At 38.9% G+C, this 17,337-nt stretch overlaps 1 protein-coding gene across 4 annotated transcripts in view; it reads right to left on the bottom strand.

The window, feature by feature from the left end:
• Positions 1-17,337, bottom strand: part of NET1 (neuroepithelial cell transforming 1) — a 34,712-nt gene that overhangs the window by 5,932 nt on the left and 11,443 nt on the right. Inside the window, exons 2-6 of one of the 4 annotated variants that reach the window (XM_086331162.1) lie at positions 17,159-17,225; positions 14,535-14,594; positions 9,398-9,583; positions 692-799; positions 103-270 (exon numbers count right to left, since the gene is read on the bottom strand). In XM_086331162.1, coding sequence (XP_086187288.1) covers positions 103-270; positions 692-799; positions 9,398-9,403 — 282 coding nt within the window. In that variant the 5' untranslated portion in view covers positions 9,404-9,583; positions 14,535-14,594; positions 17,159-17,225. Of the gene's footprint in view, positions 1-102; positions 271-691; positions 800-5,681; positions 5,884-9,397; positions 9,584-14,534; positions 14,595-17,158; positions 17,226-17,337 lie in introns of those variants that run through there. The other 3 variants (XM_086331159.1, XM_086331163.1, XM_086331161.1) reach the window with 3 other exon arrangements.

Raw genomic sequence — 17,337 nt, 5'->3', positions numbered from 1 at the left:
GGTGTTAGTTTGCTATTCTTCCGACAAAACACATGTTTAAGAATCAGAGTCTATGTTTCATTTTATGCTAGTGCACATAAAGTCTTGCTGTGGGGTGCACACCTCTTGACGTCTGATCTCCCTGGAGGTTAGAGACTGCTTCATGCTACCGTCTAACGTCTCTGACCACAGGGCGCTGCTTCTCCTCTTGGCAGGCACTGGGACTGTCGACCTGCTGGAAAACTTTTGGGCTGAAGCTGGGGATCTGCTGTCACCACGAAGGGTAAATGACTTAAAAGAAAAGAAAGAAAAGTGAATAAGAAAAAGCTTTGGAGGATACAGAAACTATTTATTTTTTCCTCAAAAAAAAAAAAAAAAAAAAAAAAAGGGACAAATTAAAAGGTTCTGGCAGTTTCTTTATGCATAAAAGTCATTTATGCCAGCTTCAATCTGACAGTATTATAAAATATTTGTCAGTCAAAATTACTTTCTGGGAATAAAAACTATCCAAGTTCTTGCTTTGCTCTAAGATGTAAACTAATATAATGAGGTTATATAAATATTGTTTTGACAATAATATTCCTTAACAGCATATTCCAAAAGAGGAAAATTATATTTAAGTATAACAGTACAAACTTGTCTGTACAGCTCACAGAAAATGCAAATTTTAGGCTTCTATAAAACATTGCCTCACTGCATTACTTGCTCCTACCTGTATTGTTTGACCAAAGCGCCTGACGGCTCCATTTCTTACAGGAGAGATTAGATTTGCCAAGGATGTGACCCGAGCTAGAGGTCGTACTCTTTTATTGCTTGGCTCCTGTGAAAACAAGAACAAGTTATACTAAACGTGTGTTTAGGTATAACTATTTCACCAAGTTTGTACAAAATGTTAATATCTCTCAAAAGTCAGATATTTGTACAGTATATACAAGAAACATGGAACGCTGAAAGTAAATGTTGTTTCTCATTGTTAAAACATGAAGGACACTAATGAGTAATGGAAAATTAAAAAATAAATGGTACAAGAAAGGTCAAATATCTGAACATCACTGAGAACATAACATACTATCATTAAACAAACAAACAAAAATCCAAAATTAAAACAAAAGAATTAGATACTAAAATCCTACAGAAACTTTTAGTTTAATATAAAGAGTAACTTTTGAAAAACACCTTCATGTTATGAAAAATTAAGCATACACAAAAGGGGAGAATTGCATAATGGATCTTGGTCTAACAACAGGTTTCATCTGTGCCCATACTGAAATATTTTACAGCAAATGCCAGACCTTCTATCATTTCACTCTTAAATACTTCACTTAACGAACAGCCTTTAAATGAAGGCATCTGACATTGGGATGAGTCAGCTCCAAGGCAGCCAGGTCCCTGTGGTGGGAGGTGTTCAAGCGTAGGTAGAACAGTGGTTAAGAGGAGGCTGAGCCTCTGGACTCAGACCGACTGGGCCCAAATCCTGGTTCTGACACTTGACAGGAAACATCCTGGGTCCCAATGTTCTGTAAAATGGAGTTAACATGAGAACGTCTCTTATAAAGGTGATATGAAGATTAAATAAGATGTTTAAAGGGTTTAGAATAGTTCTTGGAACATACTGAGTTTTATCTATTACTGACATCCTTTCTCAGGAATATTTCCACTTACTATGTAAATACTGATATTTATAAATAATTAGATCCTCTCATACATTTAATTATCAAGGAAAAATATATACAGATTGAGAAGATGTAATTATTTTACATATATTGTTTTTAAAACAATAATAGTATAGTAAACACAGCATTTACCAAAGATTCCAAAACCTTACAAACTGCATTTCTTTAACTTTACAGCTAGGAGAGTGGAGGCACTCCACCAGGTGACTCACACAGCTGCCTAGGTAATGAAGGTTAGATCAAAAAACAGTCCTACCCTTTATAATGTCCATGGCGCATAATTATTTGTTTGTAATTTTTGGTGCCTTTGGCAATTTGTGGCATGCTTGACAAAATTTTAATGAGGCTACAGAAGGGTACATGATGAAAAATTATACAAAACTCACTACTTAAAAATGACAGATGAAATTTTTTTTTTAAAAAATCTTTGATATGACCCAAGTCATGAAAAAGAGGAAAGTGAATAAAAATAATCCCCTGAGAATAATTTGAGAGTAAAGTGGCAGAAAGGGTTAAAATCCTTCGGAAAGAACTTAAAAGATGGAATATCCAAACAAGCAATGAGACTTTTCTAGGCTCTGAAGGTGTGGACACAGCCGTGGCCAGGAGGCTCTGCAGACAGACCACACAGTCCAGGCTCCTGGGTCAGTGCTGAAGAGGTACTGCGGCAGGCCAGCCCCCACCCCCACCCCAAGTAACTGACTCCGAAGTAAAACCGTGACTATAAAGCCACAAGTGTGTGAATGTTAAATGAACTGAAAAAGAAACCTCCCGAGATATCTACTAAAACGACGCACTGTGTGGCTGAGGACATGTGTGAATGCCTTTACCAGACCCATCTGTGCAAGACTGAAGGGACACATGCGCGGGCAGAAGGCAGGCAGAAGGCATTCCTTTCTATTTAGTAAAGGCAGGACAAAGACGCTTCTGTGTGAACGGAGATAGAATTACCTCACAAAGTAAGATATGCCAGTGCCAAGGAGAAACCGAACAGTTGTCAGAAAGATCTGCCCACCGATTGGAAGGAGAGGTTAATTCCTCATCCTTGTTTAGAGCATAACCAATTTACTTCCTGGTAAATCATAAAATATTTAATTTCAATTGAAAAGTCTTTGGAAAGGTGCTCTTCCCAGTGAATTTGAAAGGAAAAGTTAAGTTTAACTGGAAGGAAAGGAATTTCTGATATCTATTTTAATACATAAAAAATTCTTATCTTTGGATCAGTCAGTGCAACTACTAATTTCCTGGTAATGTAAAACTGTGATATTTAAAATGAAATCTACTGAATTTAATTTAGATAATTAAATGTAAAGATATCTAAAGCATCTTTCTGAAACTAAAACTGAAATGTGGATTCTCTCTCTGAGGGTGGTGGGGTATTATGCCAGGCAGTATATGCGTGGTATTAATATGTTCCCAGCCCTTGAGAAGCCCACCCATAATCTCACTGCTTCACAAAGGAGATGCCAGTCTCAGGAGTGTATCTAATCTAAAACGTCTGGGAGGAGCGTCCAGCTAGCTCTGTCACAGAGCAAGATACTCTTGAGTCTGTACCAAAGTAGTGCTGAATCAGTACACAGAGGAGGGCCTGGGGTGAGAGGACATTTTCATACTTTCCACACTGGCTTTTGGGATCTGAAAGTAATTTTCATGCCTCACTAAATGTTCACATGTGAAGAATGCTTGTAAGATACAACACAAACTTTTAGCATATATATTTATTATAAAACTACACAGAATTTTAATGAATAACTAATTCAAAAAATATGATTGAAAGGCAAAGATTTAATACAGAATATGGCTCACTAATCTCAGGATAAACACATTTGAAAAAAATGAGAGACAACTGTTGGGGAAAAGTGTTATAGACCAGGTCACCTATAAGGTAGGGACAACAAATTGTCTGTTATGGGTTAGAATTTGGTCTGTGTGAGCTACAACCAAGAGCAGTGTTTCTTTAGAGGTTGAGATGTGCCATCTAACCTACTCTGGTTTCTTGTGGGGAGTGCTGTGGAATCCACCCATGTCTGTCCCTCTGCAGGTGAAGGAACAGAGGGTAGGAGTCTACCTGTCTTACCAGTACCCAAATAAGGCTTTCTTCCTGGTTTTATTGTCATGTTATTTTTGTTTTGAAGTGTTGTTAGCAACATTATGGTAAATATAAGAAGCTTAAAGAATGCATACAGATAGTGAGATTGTACACCCTCCTTCAAAGAGGATCTGAAAACCCAGGGGAACAATAAAGAACACAAGCAAGTTTCACATGTTCAAGGAACTTTCTACTGTCGGCAACCTTTCACTAGGGCTAAAGTTCACTTAGAGGGAAAAAACCCAACACCCTCTAATATAAACTTAAGTTGTTTATTTAGGTTAGCTTTTAACCAGACTATCTAGGTTCGCCAGGCAATCACATGTATTGTTATAGGGAATCTGACTTGAGACCTAGTATTTAATCAATTTATTTATTTCACTAACCCAGTTGTACTCAGATTTTATGCCTTAAAATATTTTCTGGATAGCTACAAACAAAATTCTTAAAAACAATTTAAAGTCTTTTACTGGGATGTACCTTGTGCATAAAAGCAACAACATGGAAAAGTTCTAAGGTGAACCCTGTTTTTTGTAAAAAGGTTTTTTTTCTCCTCAGGATGTCACATAGAGGATATTTTTTGGGGGGGGGGTCGTCTTTTCTAGAGTCAACCAAATCAAGACACAAAAAACCAAGTATGTGTCTGGGTTTACTCATTCGGGTTATTGGATAAATAATTTTCTCTTCTATCTGGCAAAAGCTTTAACAAGAATGAAAAGAAAAAGTTATTTATAAAAAGATAAAAATGAGTTATGATCACACAGGATTTCTTCCCTTTCCTCTTAGTACTAAATAGTCAAATACAGTTATTTATTTAAGGTTGTGCTGTTAAAAGCCTGATGACATCCTTGGTGTTTTTAATCTTTGGAATAAAGGTATGCTGTAAACACGGTCAGTGTCTGATACCAAACAAGACTAGTTCCGCTTTAGTATTTACATGATGACCACTTTCGCAAAAACTGAAACACATAAGCCAAAACCAAACAGAAAAACGAAAACCAAAGGCAAATCATGTCTTTTAAAGATGGCAGCTATTTTAACTACCAAAGGTGTGTGTGTGAGACACAGCTTTGCTGAGACACACAATACACTGCGCATATTTAAAATGTATAATTACATAAGTTCTGATACACGTACATGGCCACAAAACCATCACCTCAAAGCAGCGGCATACAGTTAACTGAATACAGGAATGATATTTCTATTCTCTCAGCAATGATGAAGTATATACCATAAAGTATATCTAATTGCCGTGTGCTATATATATAGAATGAGCACAGAGCATTAACTATTAAAATTAAATAAGAGGCATAAAAGTCACTTATTTTGATAAATGTTCACAAAGACCTTAAAAAAGTACGATAACTTGAGGTAATTAAGGCAAGGACGGCAGAAGTACCTAAACAATGGTTCACTGGCTTAAATAATTTAACATATTTTTCTTTCTGAAGGACAAAGCCACACACAACGAACTTATCAGATGTGGAAAGAAAATTAAAAATGAACGCTGGCATTTTGTTCACTAGCATTAACTTCTAAGTAAGGGATTCCTACTTTCTGCTTACTCCACAACCCAATTCCCAAGACTGACTAGATAACAGAAATAAATGCAAGACAAAAAAACCCCCCAAAACAAAACCTAACCAAACAAAAAACTGTATTAAACATCAGAAATGTGACCAATTCAACCAAACTTAAGTATATACATTTAAAATCTTTTTCTTTTGTATGAAAGTTTGTGTACACTTAAGTAACGCTATGCATAAACACATTTCAAACTTGCATGTGAATCAAGGCCAATTTATTTTTTTTTCAAGGCCACTTTAATGCTCAGTAAGAGCAAAAGTTCAGTTTAACGTCATTCTGTTAATACGCTGTTCAAGAGGGTAAGTTTCGTGGCGTTAGAAACCTTCCCTGGGCTGTTCTCGGTCCACTCTTACCTCCTGCTCTCGGAAGGACTGGTTGTTCACGTCGAGGACTCGTATGGTCCTTTTAATGGGCAAGAGACCTCCGACCTCATCGTGTGCCACCATGCTTCCCAAATGACCCCGTGTCCCCAGCCCGAATTCCCGGGCTCCTCCCGGCTGGGTGCTCAGCCGGCCAGCGCAGCCATCAGCTAGTCTCGGCGCGGCCGCAGCTTCTGCGGGCGCCCGCCTGGCTCGCAGCCTCCAGGCTCTGGGGGCGGGGCCCCGGGGACACGTGACCGCCTTAACTGACAGCCGGGCGCACCTAGGCCTCTCCGCTTTCCCTGCCAGAGAAAACTATCAGGGGTTTTGGAATTTCTACAGTGAGGCCAGAGGGCAAAAGGAAACTGGGTTAACGTAAGGCTCTTCCTGATTTAAAAAGCATTCCCAGAGACAAAGGAACTGCTTATCCAGGTTACCTTTTTCGTACTTAGCTGCAGACACGGATACTTTTTCTATAAAACCCTGTTACCTAAAAAATAAATTATGGACTACTTGACAACGTTCAGTTCACTTCAGTTCAGTCCCTCAGACTCTTTGCGACCCCATAAACTGCAGGATGCCAGGTCTCCCTGTCCATCACCAACTCCCGGACAACTTTAAGAAAATCGTAATTCAGAGTTAAATAATGTAGATACTGAAGACAAGAGTAATTGTCCAGGGACCTTGCTTTTATTTTACATAAGTGCAATTTCTAGTCCAAACCTTACCTCTGTGAAGCAACCCTACTTCTGTTGGTTTGGCAGGCCTACAACCGAGCAGGTTTTCTTCTTAGACAATAAGTACTGTATTCCATTTTGAAAAGTAGAATTTTCTCTTAATTATATGGTAATTAAGCCTGCCAGGAGAAGGCAGTGGCACCCTACTCCAGTACTCTTGCCTGGAAAATCCCATGGACCGAGGAGCCTGGTGGGCTGCAGTCCATGGGGTCGCTTTCACTTTTCACTTTCATGCACTGGAGAAGGAAATGGCAACCCACTCCAGTGTTCTTGCCTGGAGAATCCCAGGGACGGGGGAGCCTGGTGGGCTGCCATCTATGGAGTCGCACAGAGTCGGACATGACTGAGCGACTTAGCAGCAGCAGCAGCATGAGCCTGCCAATGCAGGAGACTCAAAAGACATGGGTTTGATCCCTGGGTCGGGAAGATCCCCTGAAGAAGGGCACTGCAACCCACGCCAGTATTCTTGCCTGGAGAATCCCATGGACAGAAGAGCCTAGAGGGCTATGGTCCATGGGGTCACAGGAGTTGGACATGACTGAGCAACTAAGCACACATGCACTGTGAATGACAGGATGCTGGTAATTTATGAAAACAATTCTTAGGACTTATTTAGTTCAGTTCAGTAGCTCAGTCATGTCCAACTCTTTGTGACGCCAGGGACTGCAGCACACCAGGCTTCCCTGTCCATGACCAACTCCTCCTGGAGCTTGCTCAAACTCATGTCCATTGAGTTGGTGATGCCATCCAACCATCTAATCCTCTGTCATCCCCTGCTCCTCCTGCCTTCAGTTGATTAGGATCAGAGAAATCTGAGGCATCTCTGTAAAGGCACTATTCTAGATGATGCAAGTGATAGAAAACAATAGGTTCCACATCCACTTCTGAAGTGCTAACAGATCATTGTGTAAAGCAAGACCACACAAAGAGATAAGTGATGCAAGACAGCTTCTTACAAGTCCCCAGATAAGTTGTCCGGCTAGTGAGGCATTCAGGAGAAGAGACCACTTCCAGAGTCTTCCCAGCTGAGAGGAGGATGGGAAAGACATTGGGGGCGGGGCTGTAAGACATTGTTTCAGGGCCTGGAAGGTCATGTTGTGTTTTTCATAGGTCTGAGCAAGGGAACAGTACAAGGCCTTCCCAAAGGAGCACAGGGAACAAACTCACAGCATGAGGTCATAGGCACAGATGAGCACATGGTTTTATTGAGCAGGTGAGAGAGATAAGAGGTGTGTTATAAGGTGGGGTTTATGATGGTTTAAAACATGGCTGGAAACCTAACACAAAAATCATAGCCAGGTATCAAGAACTTTGCGTAAGGTAGGCCAGTGGGAAAAGCAAAGGACAGATGCGAGACAACATGTGCAAGAAGTTAGAGATTCCGACGACTGTAAAGTTAGGAGGTTAACTATTAATGCAAATAAAGAAGAATCAGCTTTGAAAGGACATTCTGAGTTTCATTTTAGATATACTGAGTCTGAGGTGGTAGAAAAACATGCAAATAAAACTACTGAGTTAGTAGTTGGAAATGTTGGACAAAGACTCATGAAGAGGTCAGAGAGTGGATTTAGACTGGGCAGTCAGAGACACAGGGATCAGAGTTGAAGCTCTGGGAGTGAATGAGATGCCTGGGGGAGAAAAGCTGGACAAAAAGAAAAGAGGCCCAAGGATATAACTTTGGAGAAATGCCAAGGGAAAAAGAATTTTGCAAAAGGAACGGTCAAAAGGAAGGAAACAGGATGCCAAGGGAAGAAAAGGTGTTAATTATGGCAAAAAGGTTATGAAGGGTAAGAAAAGATTCATGGATTTGCTGATTATAGGTCTAATGAAGACCTCAAGTGTGCTAGCTCAGCAGAATAAAGACAGAAGAGAAACCACAAAAGTTGAAGACTGAATCAAGCAGAACAACAGTGGGCATAGACTATAATGACAAATAATCTATAAAAAACAATTTACTAAGATTTGCAGAACAGTGTTACTTCTTGCAGGGAGGAAGAATGCTGTCCTTCCATAAACACCAATATGTTTTGCATTTAGGATGGTGTTAATAATCTGTCGGCTTTGAGACGTGGAAAGAGTAATGGCAACTGGCTATATTTCATAAACTAATCTTTATTACCAAGTCACACCTGGGCAACATGTGTGACGCACGGGGCCTTGAGAGAGGCTGCTTGTAGTAGACAGTTCTCTGCTACACAGCATAAAAGTGGAAGCACCTTAGAGATCCTGGAATCTTGTCCCCTTATTTTACAGGTGAGAACACTGATCTGCTTAAGCCCTCGGAGCTCATAGGGTCCAGTAATCTGGTTCAATTAGTTTCATCCATTAAAAAACAGTTGCAAGGAAGGCTAATACCTTGTGGCTACTTAGTTTCATAGGGAATAAAGGACTTATGCAGAGAGGGATTGAGGAAAAAAGCTGCTAGCGTATTTTCACGGCCTCTTACCTGACGTCTTTCTCAAGGCTCTGTTTTTCTATTTAGTTCTGATAGAGGTAAGGCCAAGGTAATTGGGGGGAAACGACTATCTCTCATTTCTCTCCTTCAGTAAGGATGTAACGGATAAAGGTAGAAATAGCCACAAAAGCCAAGGAGGTATAGTGATAGTCCCAGTGGAAAAAAATCTCAGCTCATCAAACCTAAAATCTTAGATTCAGTTTGGATGTTCAGGTTTGTAGTCTATATCTAATTTAGACAACTGTAGAGATTATCTATAAAAGCAACAGTGACCCTGGGATTCAGTTCAGTGAGCACTCTGAGTGATGAGTCTGAGGGACTCTTGACTCTAACAATGCTCTATTAAAATCCAATGGCTGAAAAAGGTCCCTTTTGACTGCTAACTCACCCTCCTAAGAAAACTTAAGAGGAAAATGGACAGTGGGGAAAAGAAAAGGGAAATGTGAGTCCTTATTCTGTGCTGGAAGCTTTATGTATGTTATCTTGTTCACCAGACTTTATGAAGTATGTATTATTACCTTCATCTTACAGATGGAGGAAATCAGGCTTCAGAAGGTTTGAGAAACCTGTCCCAAGTTTCAGGGGTCATCAGTGGTAGACAGGTTCGAATCTGGTCTGCTCAACTGCTGCTGCAGTGTCCCTTCCCCATGAGACAGTCTGTGTAGCACCTTCAGCTCAGTGCTCAGGCATGGCTGGTTGTCATTCTGTGAGTTAGGAGCAGAGCTGAGTTTAAAACCCAATCTCTTAGTCCCAGGCTAGTTTTGCTAAATAACTGCCAACAGTTTACAGGGAAGCAAACCATAGTAGAAAGATTATTTGTATTATAGGCAGGTAAATAAAAAGATAATAATGAAATTATTATTAAGCAGTTCCAGCTGCTTAAGTTTTAGGAAAAAATCCTATTTCAATCAAGTTTACTTTAATGATGTTATTAACAGCAATTTGACTTTCAACAACTGGCATAATTGGAACACAACTTGGTTAAGTGTCTTGTCTGTGTATAAAATCTAGAATTTATAAACATAAAAACAAAATTGCATTATCTAAAAATAGTAATGCAGATTTAAAAAAAAAAAAAAGTTTTTGGTAAAATTACTGTTTTCCAAAAACCAAGTGTAATGATAGCCTATGTTCATCTGTTCGCATGGTGCCTTCAATGCTTACTTTCCTAAAATTTGAATACTGTGAAGAGAAAGATGTTTTCCTTCTCTATAGACAAAGGACTATTAGCCAATTTACCTTTTTTCTCCTTTTAATGTGAAATAAGAATTCTGGAATTTAGAAATAAATTAGAGCTGAAGAATAATCATTACTTTTTTTTGGGTCTAGATACTATTTGTTCTTACTTACTTTTGTCTAGAACAATAACAAGCAATTGGAAATTAGGCTAGGAAACCCTTCTTAAAGGTAAAGAAGAAAACAAAATCTAAGCTCTCTGCTGCCCTCTACAAGGGATAATGTGAAATGCAACCGCCAACCTGCTTTTCTTCAACTTTGTAAGGATCTTATACTGAGGACAATAAAATTTTTATCTTTAGCCCTTGTATAGCGCTCATGTTTTATATTGCTAAATTAAACATTTTAAAATTGTACAAGTATATAAAGAGATTGCAAAGTTCACAAGATATATTTTAAGAACTTTTTATAAATATAAAAATCTATGTTCCACTTTAAAACGAGTTCAAGATTACAAAAACTACTGTACTTCACTAAAAATACTTGAGTTAAAAATAGAATTTCAAATCTTACTAAAAAAGGAAACACTGATTGAAATATTAACAAAGTGGTACTTCTGAGGAACGAGTGCTCCACAATATCTAGTAATGAGTTAAAAACAACACCAAAAAAGGCATTCACATTTGGGCGAGATGCGTATGAAAGAAGTCAGCAATGAAACTATATGTGGATCTGAAATTGTAAAACATTTGGAGTAAAATTTGAGTAGTATGTCCAAGTTTTACTAAAAATTTATTTTGGGAAAAGATCAACTCAGATCAGTTAATACTATGAGAAAGACTATAACCAGAATAGCTGACAGGCTAAGAAGCTTGGTATTATCAAAACCACAGTTCTCTTTGCAATGATAACCCAAGCATCAAACAGAATCAGATACTGCTGCTGTTAGTGATGACTTTTTATCTCAAGTGTACAGGATAACATTTCTTGCATCATTTAAGATGGTCTGTGCTTATGTATTAATATCATGATGTTGAGTGGGATTTCCCAAATTTTCCCCCTGAGAATCAGCTAAGGCCCAAACCCAAAGACCAACTGCACTGCTCTGAGCCAGTCCTGTGTTTTCAACCCATATCTCACTCCAGCTGCTGCTGCAGCAATGGCTCGGCCTCAGATAGCCCCTGGCCCCAGCTGCCCTGGCCCCAGCTGCGTCGAGTTCTCACCCTGGGCTTCTCAGAGGCGGAGACAGGCATTTACAAGTGGTTGCCTGGAAGTGTGAGGGATTAACATCCCTTGGGACACCCACTGACTAATGGAGCACAGAAGCTGGTGGGTAAAAGCTCCCCGGTGAGTCCCCTGAGAAGACAACTGTGTGGTGTATTTTATGTGGCTCTTCAGAAGGTCCCATAATTAGACACTTGCAGTAGCTGCCTCCATGTTCCTTGGCACCACACCTGGAACCCGACTACCTTGTCCACTACTTCATGCCTCAGGCTTGGATTTCTGGAGGGACCATGGGCTGAGACACCGACACGGAGACTGGCCCTAGAGACCAGACACTCGGGATGGGAGTCTGAAACTGGTCATTCATGGATGAAGTGGTGACAAGGACCACAGGTATGGACTGGTACAGATGGAGCGGTGAAGCAATGGTATTGTAGCAGGGGTGACATGGGGGCAACAAACTGTAAGGACTACAGAGTTGGCTGGCTTCTGTTAATTACTTTAAGAGACTGAAAAAGAAGATGGTAACCTTCATGTTCTCAGAAGTCATTACAGAGGGAAGGGCAAAGTGGGAGCCCCTGAAATGTAACCCCCTACCCCTGGGCCAAGGTAAGAGACTGAAGCAATATTGCATACCGAGAGAAAACGCAGAGACAGCTATCAAATTTGGAGTAAGCAAGAGCGGTGATCTCTACTGTACCTCTGTTAAGCCTCCTGCAAGGAGGTGGTGGTTCTTTCTCTGAAGGTTCAGATTTGGGGATCTCATTTTCTTAAAAGTTAATAGTGCATTGAAGGGTTACATTTTGACTATTGGTATACTCAAACTGTATACCAATCTGCAGAGTATAATGATATACTCTACAATTTTAGATTATACCTAATACTAAATTATATATTTTATTCTTTAATGACTATGACAGGCAATTGGTACTTTAATACTATGAAATACTACACAAAAGCATGAGGTAGCCCTATATATTGGAGAAGGCAATGGAACCCCACTCCAGTACTCTTGCCTGGAAAATCCCATGGACCGAGGAGCCTAGTGGGCTGCAGTCCATGGGGTCGCTAAGAGTCAGACACGACTGAGCGACTTCACTTTCGCTTTTCACTTTCATGCATTGGAGAGGGAAATGGCAACCCACTCCAGTGTTCTTGCCTGGAGAATCCCAGGGATGGGGGAGCCTGGTGGGCTGCCGTCTATGGGGTCGCACAGAGTCGGACACGACCGAAGTGACTTAGCAGCAGCAGCAGCAATACCAACTGGTACTTCTGCAGTCTACTGTAATCTATGCAGGTATGATTCTGTCAGAGGTTCTTGTTTCCTGTCTTCTCTCTAAAGTTCAGTATAGTATTTGAAATATTGTGGGTACTCTAAATGTCTGTGGTATTTTTTTTTTAAATAAAAGAATAAAAGAATTTAGATCAGACCTCAGTGAATTTTGGGTATACAAAGATGATGTTCAATAAATAATTATTTCAAATTCATTCTTTCATTACTATAGTTGTACACAAATCCTTGGCTTTGGAACAAATGGAGACTGCATATCGCTGCATTATTCTCTTTGTAGCTGGGCGTGTATTTAATGCAACCAAAATTTTATAAGGATTTCCTTCTTGAATATAATTCCTCAGTTTAAAGGAAGTTAACAACAGTATGTACAAATATACAACTACTGCCCTAAAATGTACTATTAATAAATTCTGAAGGGCAACAGAAGCCTGTCTTTGGCTAGTTGGTGAATATTAGTTCATAATATAATATCTACCCTCAAAATTATAGTAATTCAAATAATTCCCATAAATTCAACGTCAATAAAAACTGCTAAAATGACATCAGGTTTAGAAGAAAGCTGAATTTCCCTCTCACCGGACTGGGGACAAAATAACACAAGGCAAAGACCATATGACCCGCAAAGGCTTGGAATACCTTGTCGTCCGGGAAGAAAAGGAGGCCATTTAGTCTCTGGCTGTGAGGTGAGGCTATCAAAAGGAATGGGGAATCAACCTGCTGTATACATTAAATTTACCCAATGTTGTACGTCAATTATATCTTACTAGAGCTGGAGGAAAAGGACATAGGAGCCATCCAGAAGCCAAAGATGGGACAATGTGAGCCCAGTAAGAGTAACAGCTAAAATGGATCAAAACACAACAAACATGTTCACATCCATGAGTTCATAGTACTATTAAAAACAAAAATCACTAGTTACTTTTAGAGGATTTTAATGACTAAAACTCATTATTTTTGAAAACTGATAAAGGAAAGGAATCAAGCACTTGTCCAGCCTTTATTATAAAAGAGTACTCTGAGTAGCCGAGGTTGATGAGAGGAATTTTCTCTTTACAGAAATGTTCCAGTTAATAAAGAGCTGATAAAGGCACAACAGAACTATTCTGCAATGTCAATGAATAAATGAATCTAGGCAATGACAATTAATCTTTGATAATCAAGCAAATTAACCAGGTTTGCTAAAATGTTGAGGGGCAGATCTATAAAAATCTGATTTTTAGAAAATATCTGTCTTTAAAAAGTAGCAGCTCCCATCATTAAACATGATGGCAAACATATTTTAAAAAACCTCACTTAAAAATGTATAATTTTTCATAACAATCTTTTAAAACAAAGTTCGTTAAAACCAAGGTGGTTCTGTAAAACTTCCAAGTGACAAGAGTGAAATAAGTAATTCCAAAACAGTAGTTTTGGACTTCAAAGTACAATTTTACAGAATAGGAGACATAATTGTTTCTAAGTGTGCACTGAGCTCTGGTTGATCATACATCACACACTGGAAACCCCTGGGCCACATCTGGCTTGCAGATAAGTTATTTGGCTTGCACAGTTGTTAGAAAAAATCTGATCCAACACTTAAAATTTGGATTTCATACAAAATTTGGATTTCATACAAAACCCCAGATCTGGGGATAAGGCACAGGAGAAGCTGCCTCTCAGAGGAGGGACACGTGCTCTTCCATCCATCAGCTACCTGCATTCCTCTGCACAGATGACAGGCCTGGTCTCCTCAGGTACAGGAGCTTGTGGTCACTACTGTTTTGAGTGACATTTTCTGCTCATTCTTCACAGAGAAGTAGAACAGAAAAAGGAGGGTATCTGTAAGAGCCAATACCACTCAGTTCTGCACTTAGAAAATGCAAAATGGAAAAAAACTCAGCATTTGCTATTTTTATAGCACAGAAATAAAGTGCTATCTGCATATTCTTAAACGCTTTTCTTTGCTAGAGCATAAGGCTTACCTTCAGATCAAGGCTGCTAAGGCTTACAACATCATCATCTTTCTCTCTTCGTTTTCTTTTCTATAAAAAAAGGAAAAGATTTCATTCTTATATAGAAGGAAAATCACTTTTAAAAAGTGAAGCCTTAGGCTATATTCGTAAGAAAGTTATTTTTATGAGGGATACTCATAATTTATCACTGCTGCTGCTGCTAAGTCGCTTCAGTCGTGTCTGACTCTGTGTGACCACATAGACGGCAGCCCACCAGGCTGCCCCATCCCTGGGATTCCCCAGGCAAGCACACTGGAGTGGGTTGCCATTTCCTTCTCCAATGCGTGAAAGTGAAGTTGCTCAGTCGTATCTGACTCTTCTCGACCCCATGGACTGCAGCCTACCAGGTTCTTCCGCCCATGGGATTTTCCAGACAAGAGTACTGGAGTGGGTTGCCATTGCCTTCTCTGATAATTTATCACTAGCACATACTATATACTTTCTAAAAAGTTCCCTCAGATTGAATTATCTGGTGTGAAGTGATTCCACTCTACTAAAAAACTTATCTAAAGTTTTCCAGAATAGAACTCTTATGCAAGTCAAGCCTATACTTGTTAGAGAAAAAGTAAAATATATTTTATATATACAGGCAGAAGTATTTTTAAAAAGGAACACATTTTATTTATTCTATGAGGGGGTGATTTCACTAGGAAAGAAATATCCTTTTTTCCTGGTCCAAGTAATTAAGGTGTGTTGCCCAAAGCAGGACTTTTCAGCTGGAGGAACATGCACGTACCTAGAGAACCTTCCAGTAATCATTACCACCTTCCTTCAGCCCTACAAGTGCCAGCAGTGACCCAACTGTGTATATAGCTTTAACTTCTAGTCCTTAGTCAATATTGCTGGGAAAGATTGAAAGCAAAAGAAGAGGGAGGCAGAGGATGAGAGGGTTGGATGGTATCACCGACTCAATGGACATGAACTTGGGCTAACTTTGGGAAATGATAAGGAATAGGGAGTCCATAGGGTTACAGAGTCAGACATGACTTAGCTACTGAACAACAACAAAGTCAATACTGAAAAAGAATCCTTAAGTAACATTTCTTCTGTATCTCAAAATAATTTTCTGATTAAATATGACACAGCCCAGCTCCTGTGAACTCTCAACACTGAGCAGCCAGGACCTGGCCACCCCACAGAAGAGGAACTGGGAGAATAGAATCTACACTGCGCAGGATGGGGACAACTGAGAAAAGGAAAGATAAAGTCCAGGTAGAAGTCAGGGAAATACATGGAAGGGAACATGGCTAGCACTTTATCATCATGTATGTTGCTTGTGGTAGGTCTCAGGCTAAGTACGATGTTATAGTCTATATTCTCACCTTGGTTTGCCAAGACTTTTACTATGATTGGGTGTTGACTTTACTTTTCCACTCTTACTTCTCCTCCTCTTTTCTTCAGTTCACTCTATTGTTCTTCTCACCCCTTGAGTTAGATGCTTAATTTTTGATCTTTTCCTTTCAACTATGTATTTAAAAAGTAATAAATCTCCCTCTTAAGTTTTCTTAATCATATGCCAAAAGTGTTAATACATGAACCATGAGATATTTCTTTTGTCATGGAGACCTCTATAGAAGTGTTTTCACAAGTGAGATGCACCTATCTCAGAGAAAATGCAAGATATCTTTCCTGGAGTACAGGAGTAAAATATTAGAACTTCATTTCTATGTATTTCTTACTCCTTAAAGTGAGCTACTAAAATTTAATATACAGATGACAAGCTCATCATCACTCACATTTTCCAATGTGAGTTAAAGACAATGATAATCTAATCAGATCCAATTTAGAAGTCAGTCCCCAACTGTGAAATTATTCTGGCTATCTGAAATACACATTTATGTCCACTCTCATTAACCTCACCCTGAGTATTGTGTTTTGATACACTAAAATATCAAATTAAATACAAGAGAATAGAATACAAATGAAGCATGTATTATTGGACCATCATAATACATGCACACAGGTAAAGTTTGGCATACTAGAAGCAGAACCATTTTTGCTATTTCCCCCAAATAAGAAAAGCATAAGAATCATGCTCTCTTTGTACATATTTTATTTATATGGGTATTATGAAGCAATGAGGTTTTAATTATTTAAATTAGTTTTTAATTATTAAAAAACTCCAATTTTCTGGTGTTAGTTTCCATAAGGTTGGATGCCTTTGGAAGTCTCCTAAAAATAATGAAGCAGTCCCTCTATACTAAGATTGTTTATAACAGAAATAATTCATTTGTTATATATATTACCTACAATCATTTTTATATTTTTCAACAAAGGAGAAACCTGTCAGAGTATGTACATAAAAATATTAATATATTCATGTTTCATAATATATTAATTTTAACACTGGTAGAAATAAGAGAATGAATTGAATAAAGATGAATAGATCCAATACTTTTCAAAATACATTTTACATTTAACTGAAATAAAAATTTCAGTCTGTTAGCAGAGAAGAGTTAAATTATGCTGGCAAAGACAGTGATAGAAACTCTGTGCCTTAAGACTTTCAGAGATGCACAGACAACTAGATTGAAGGACAGTCAGGAATTATTTCTATCTAATGTCTTGAAATAAAAACCCAGGTGTCTACTCACCAAAGTGAAATCCCAATGGGGGCCAGGTGTTAAAAATGTGAAGGAGCTACCTCTCCGAAGGGAGTATCTGTTAACAGAAAATTCAAATACATTGAGAGTAACTTCAGTAAAATTAAGCACTAACAGGTAAAAAGCCATCTTTTTCATAGTTTCAAAACTCTTCAAAGTAGCCTAATTAA

This window comes from Bos grunniens, chromosome 13 (genome assembly GCF_055505025.1).
Source record: "Bos grunniens cultivar Pamir isolate PY7600 chromosome 13, Bosgru_T2T1.0, whole genome shotgun sequence".
Classification (NCBI taxonomy): Eukaryota; Metazoa; Chordata; class Mammalia; order Artiodactyla; family Bovidae; genus Bos; species Bos grunniens.
Note: the sequence above shows the minus strand (reverse complement) of the source record. Positions and strands in the feature narration are given on the sequence as shown.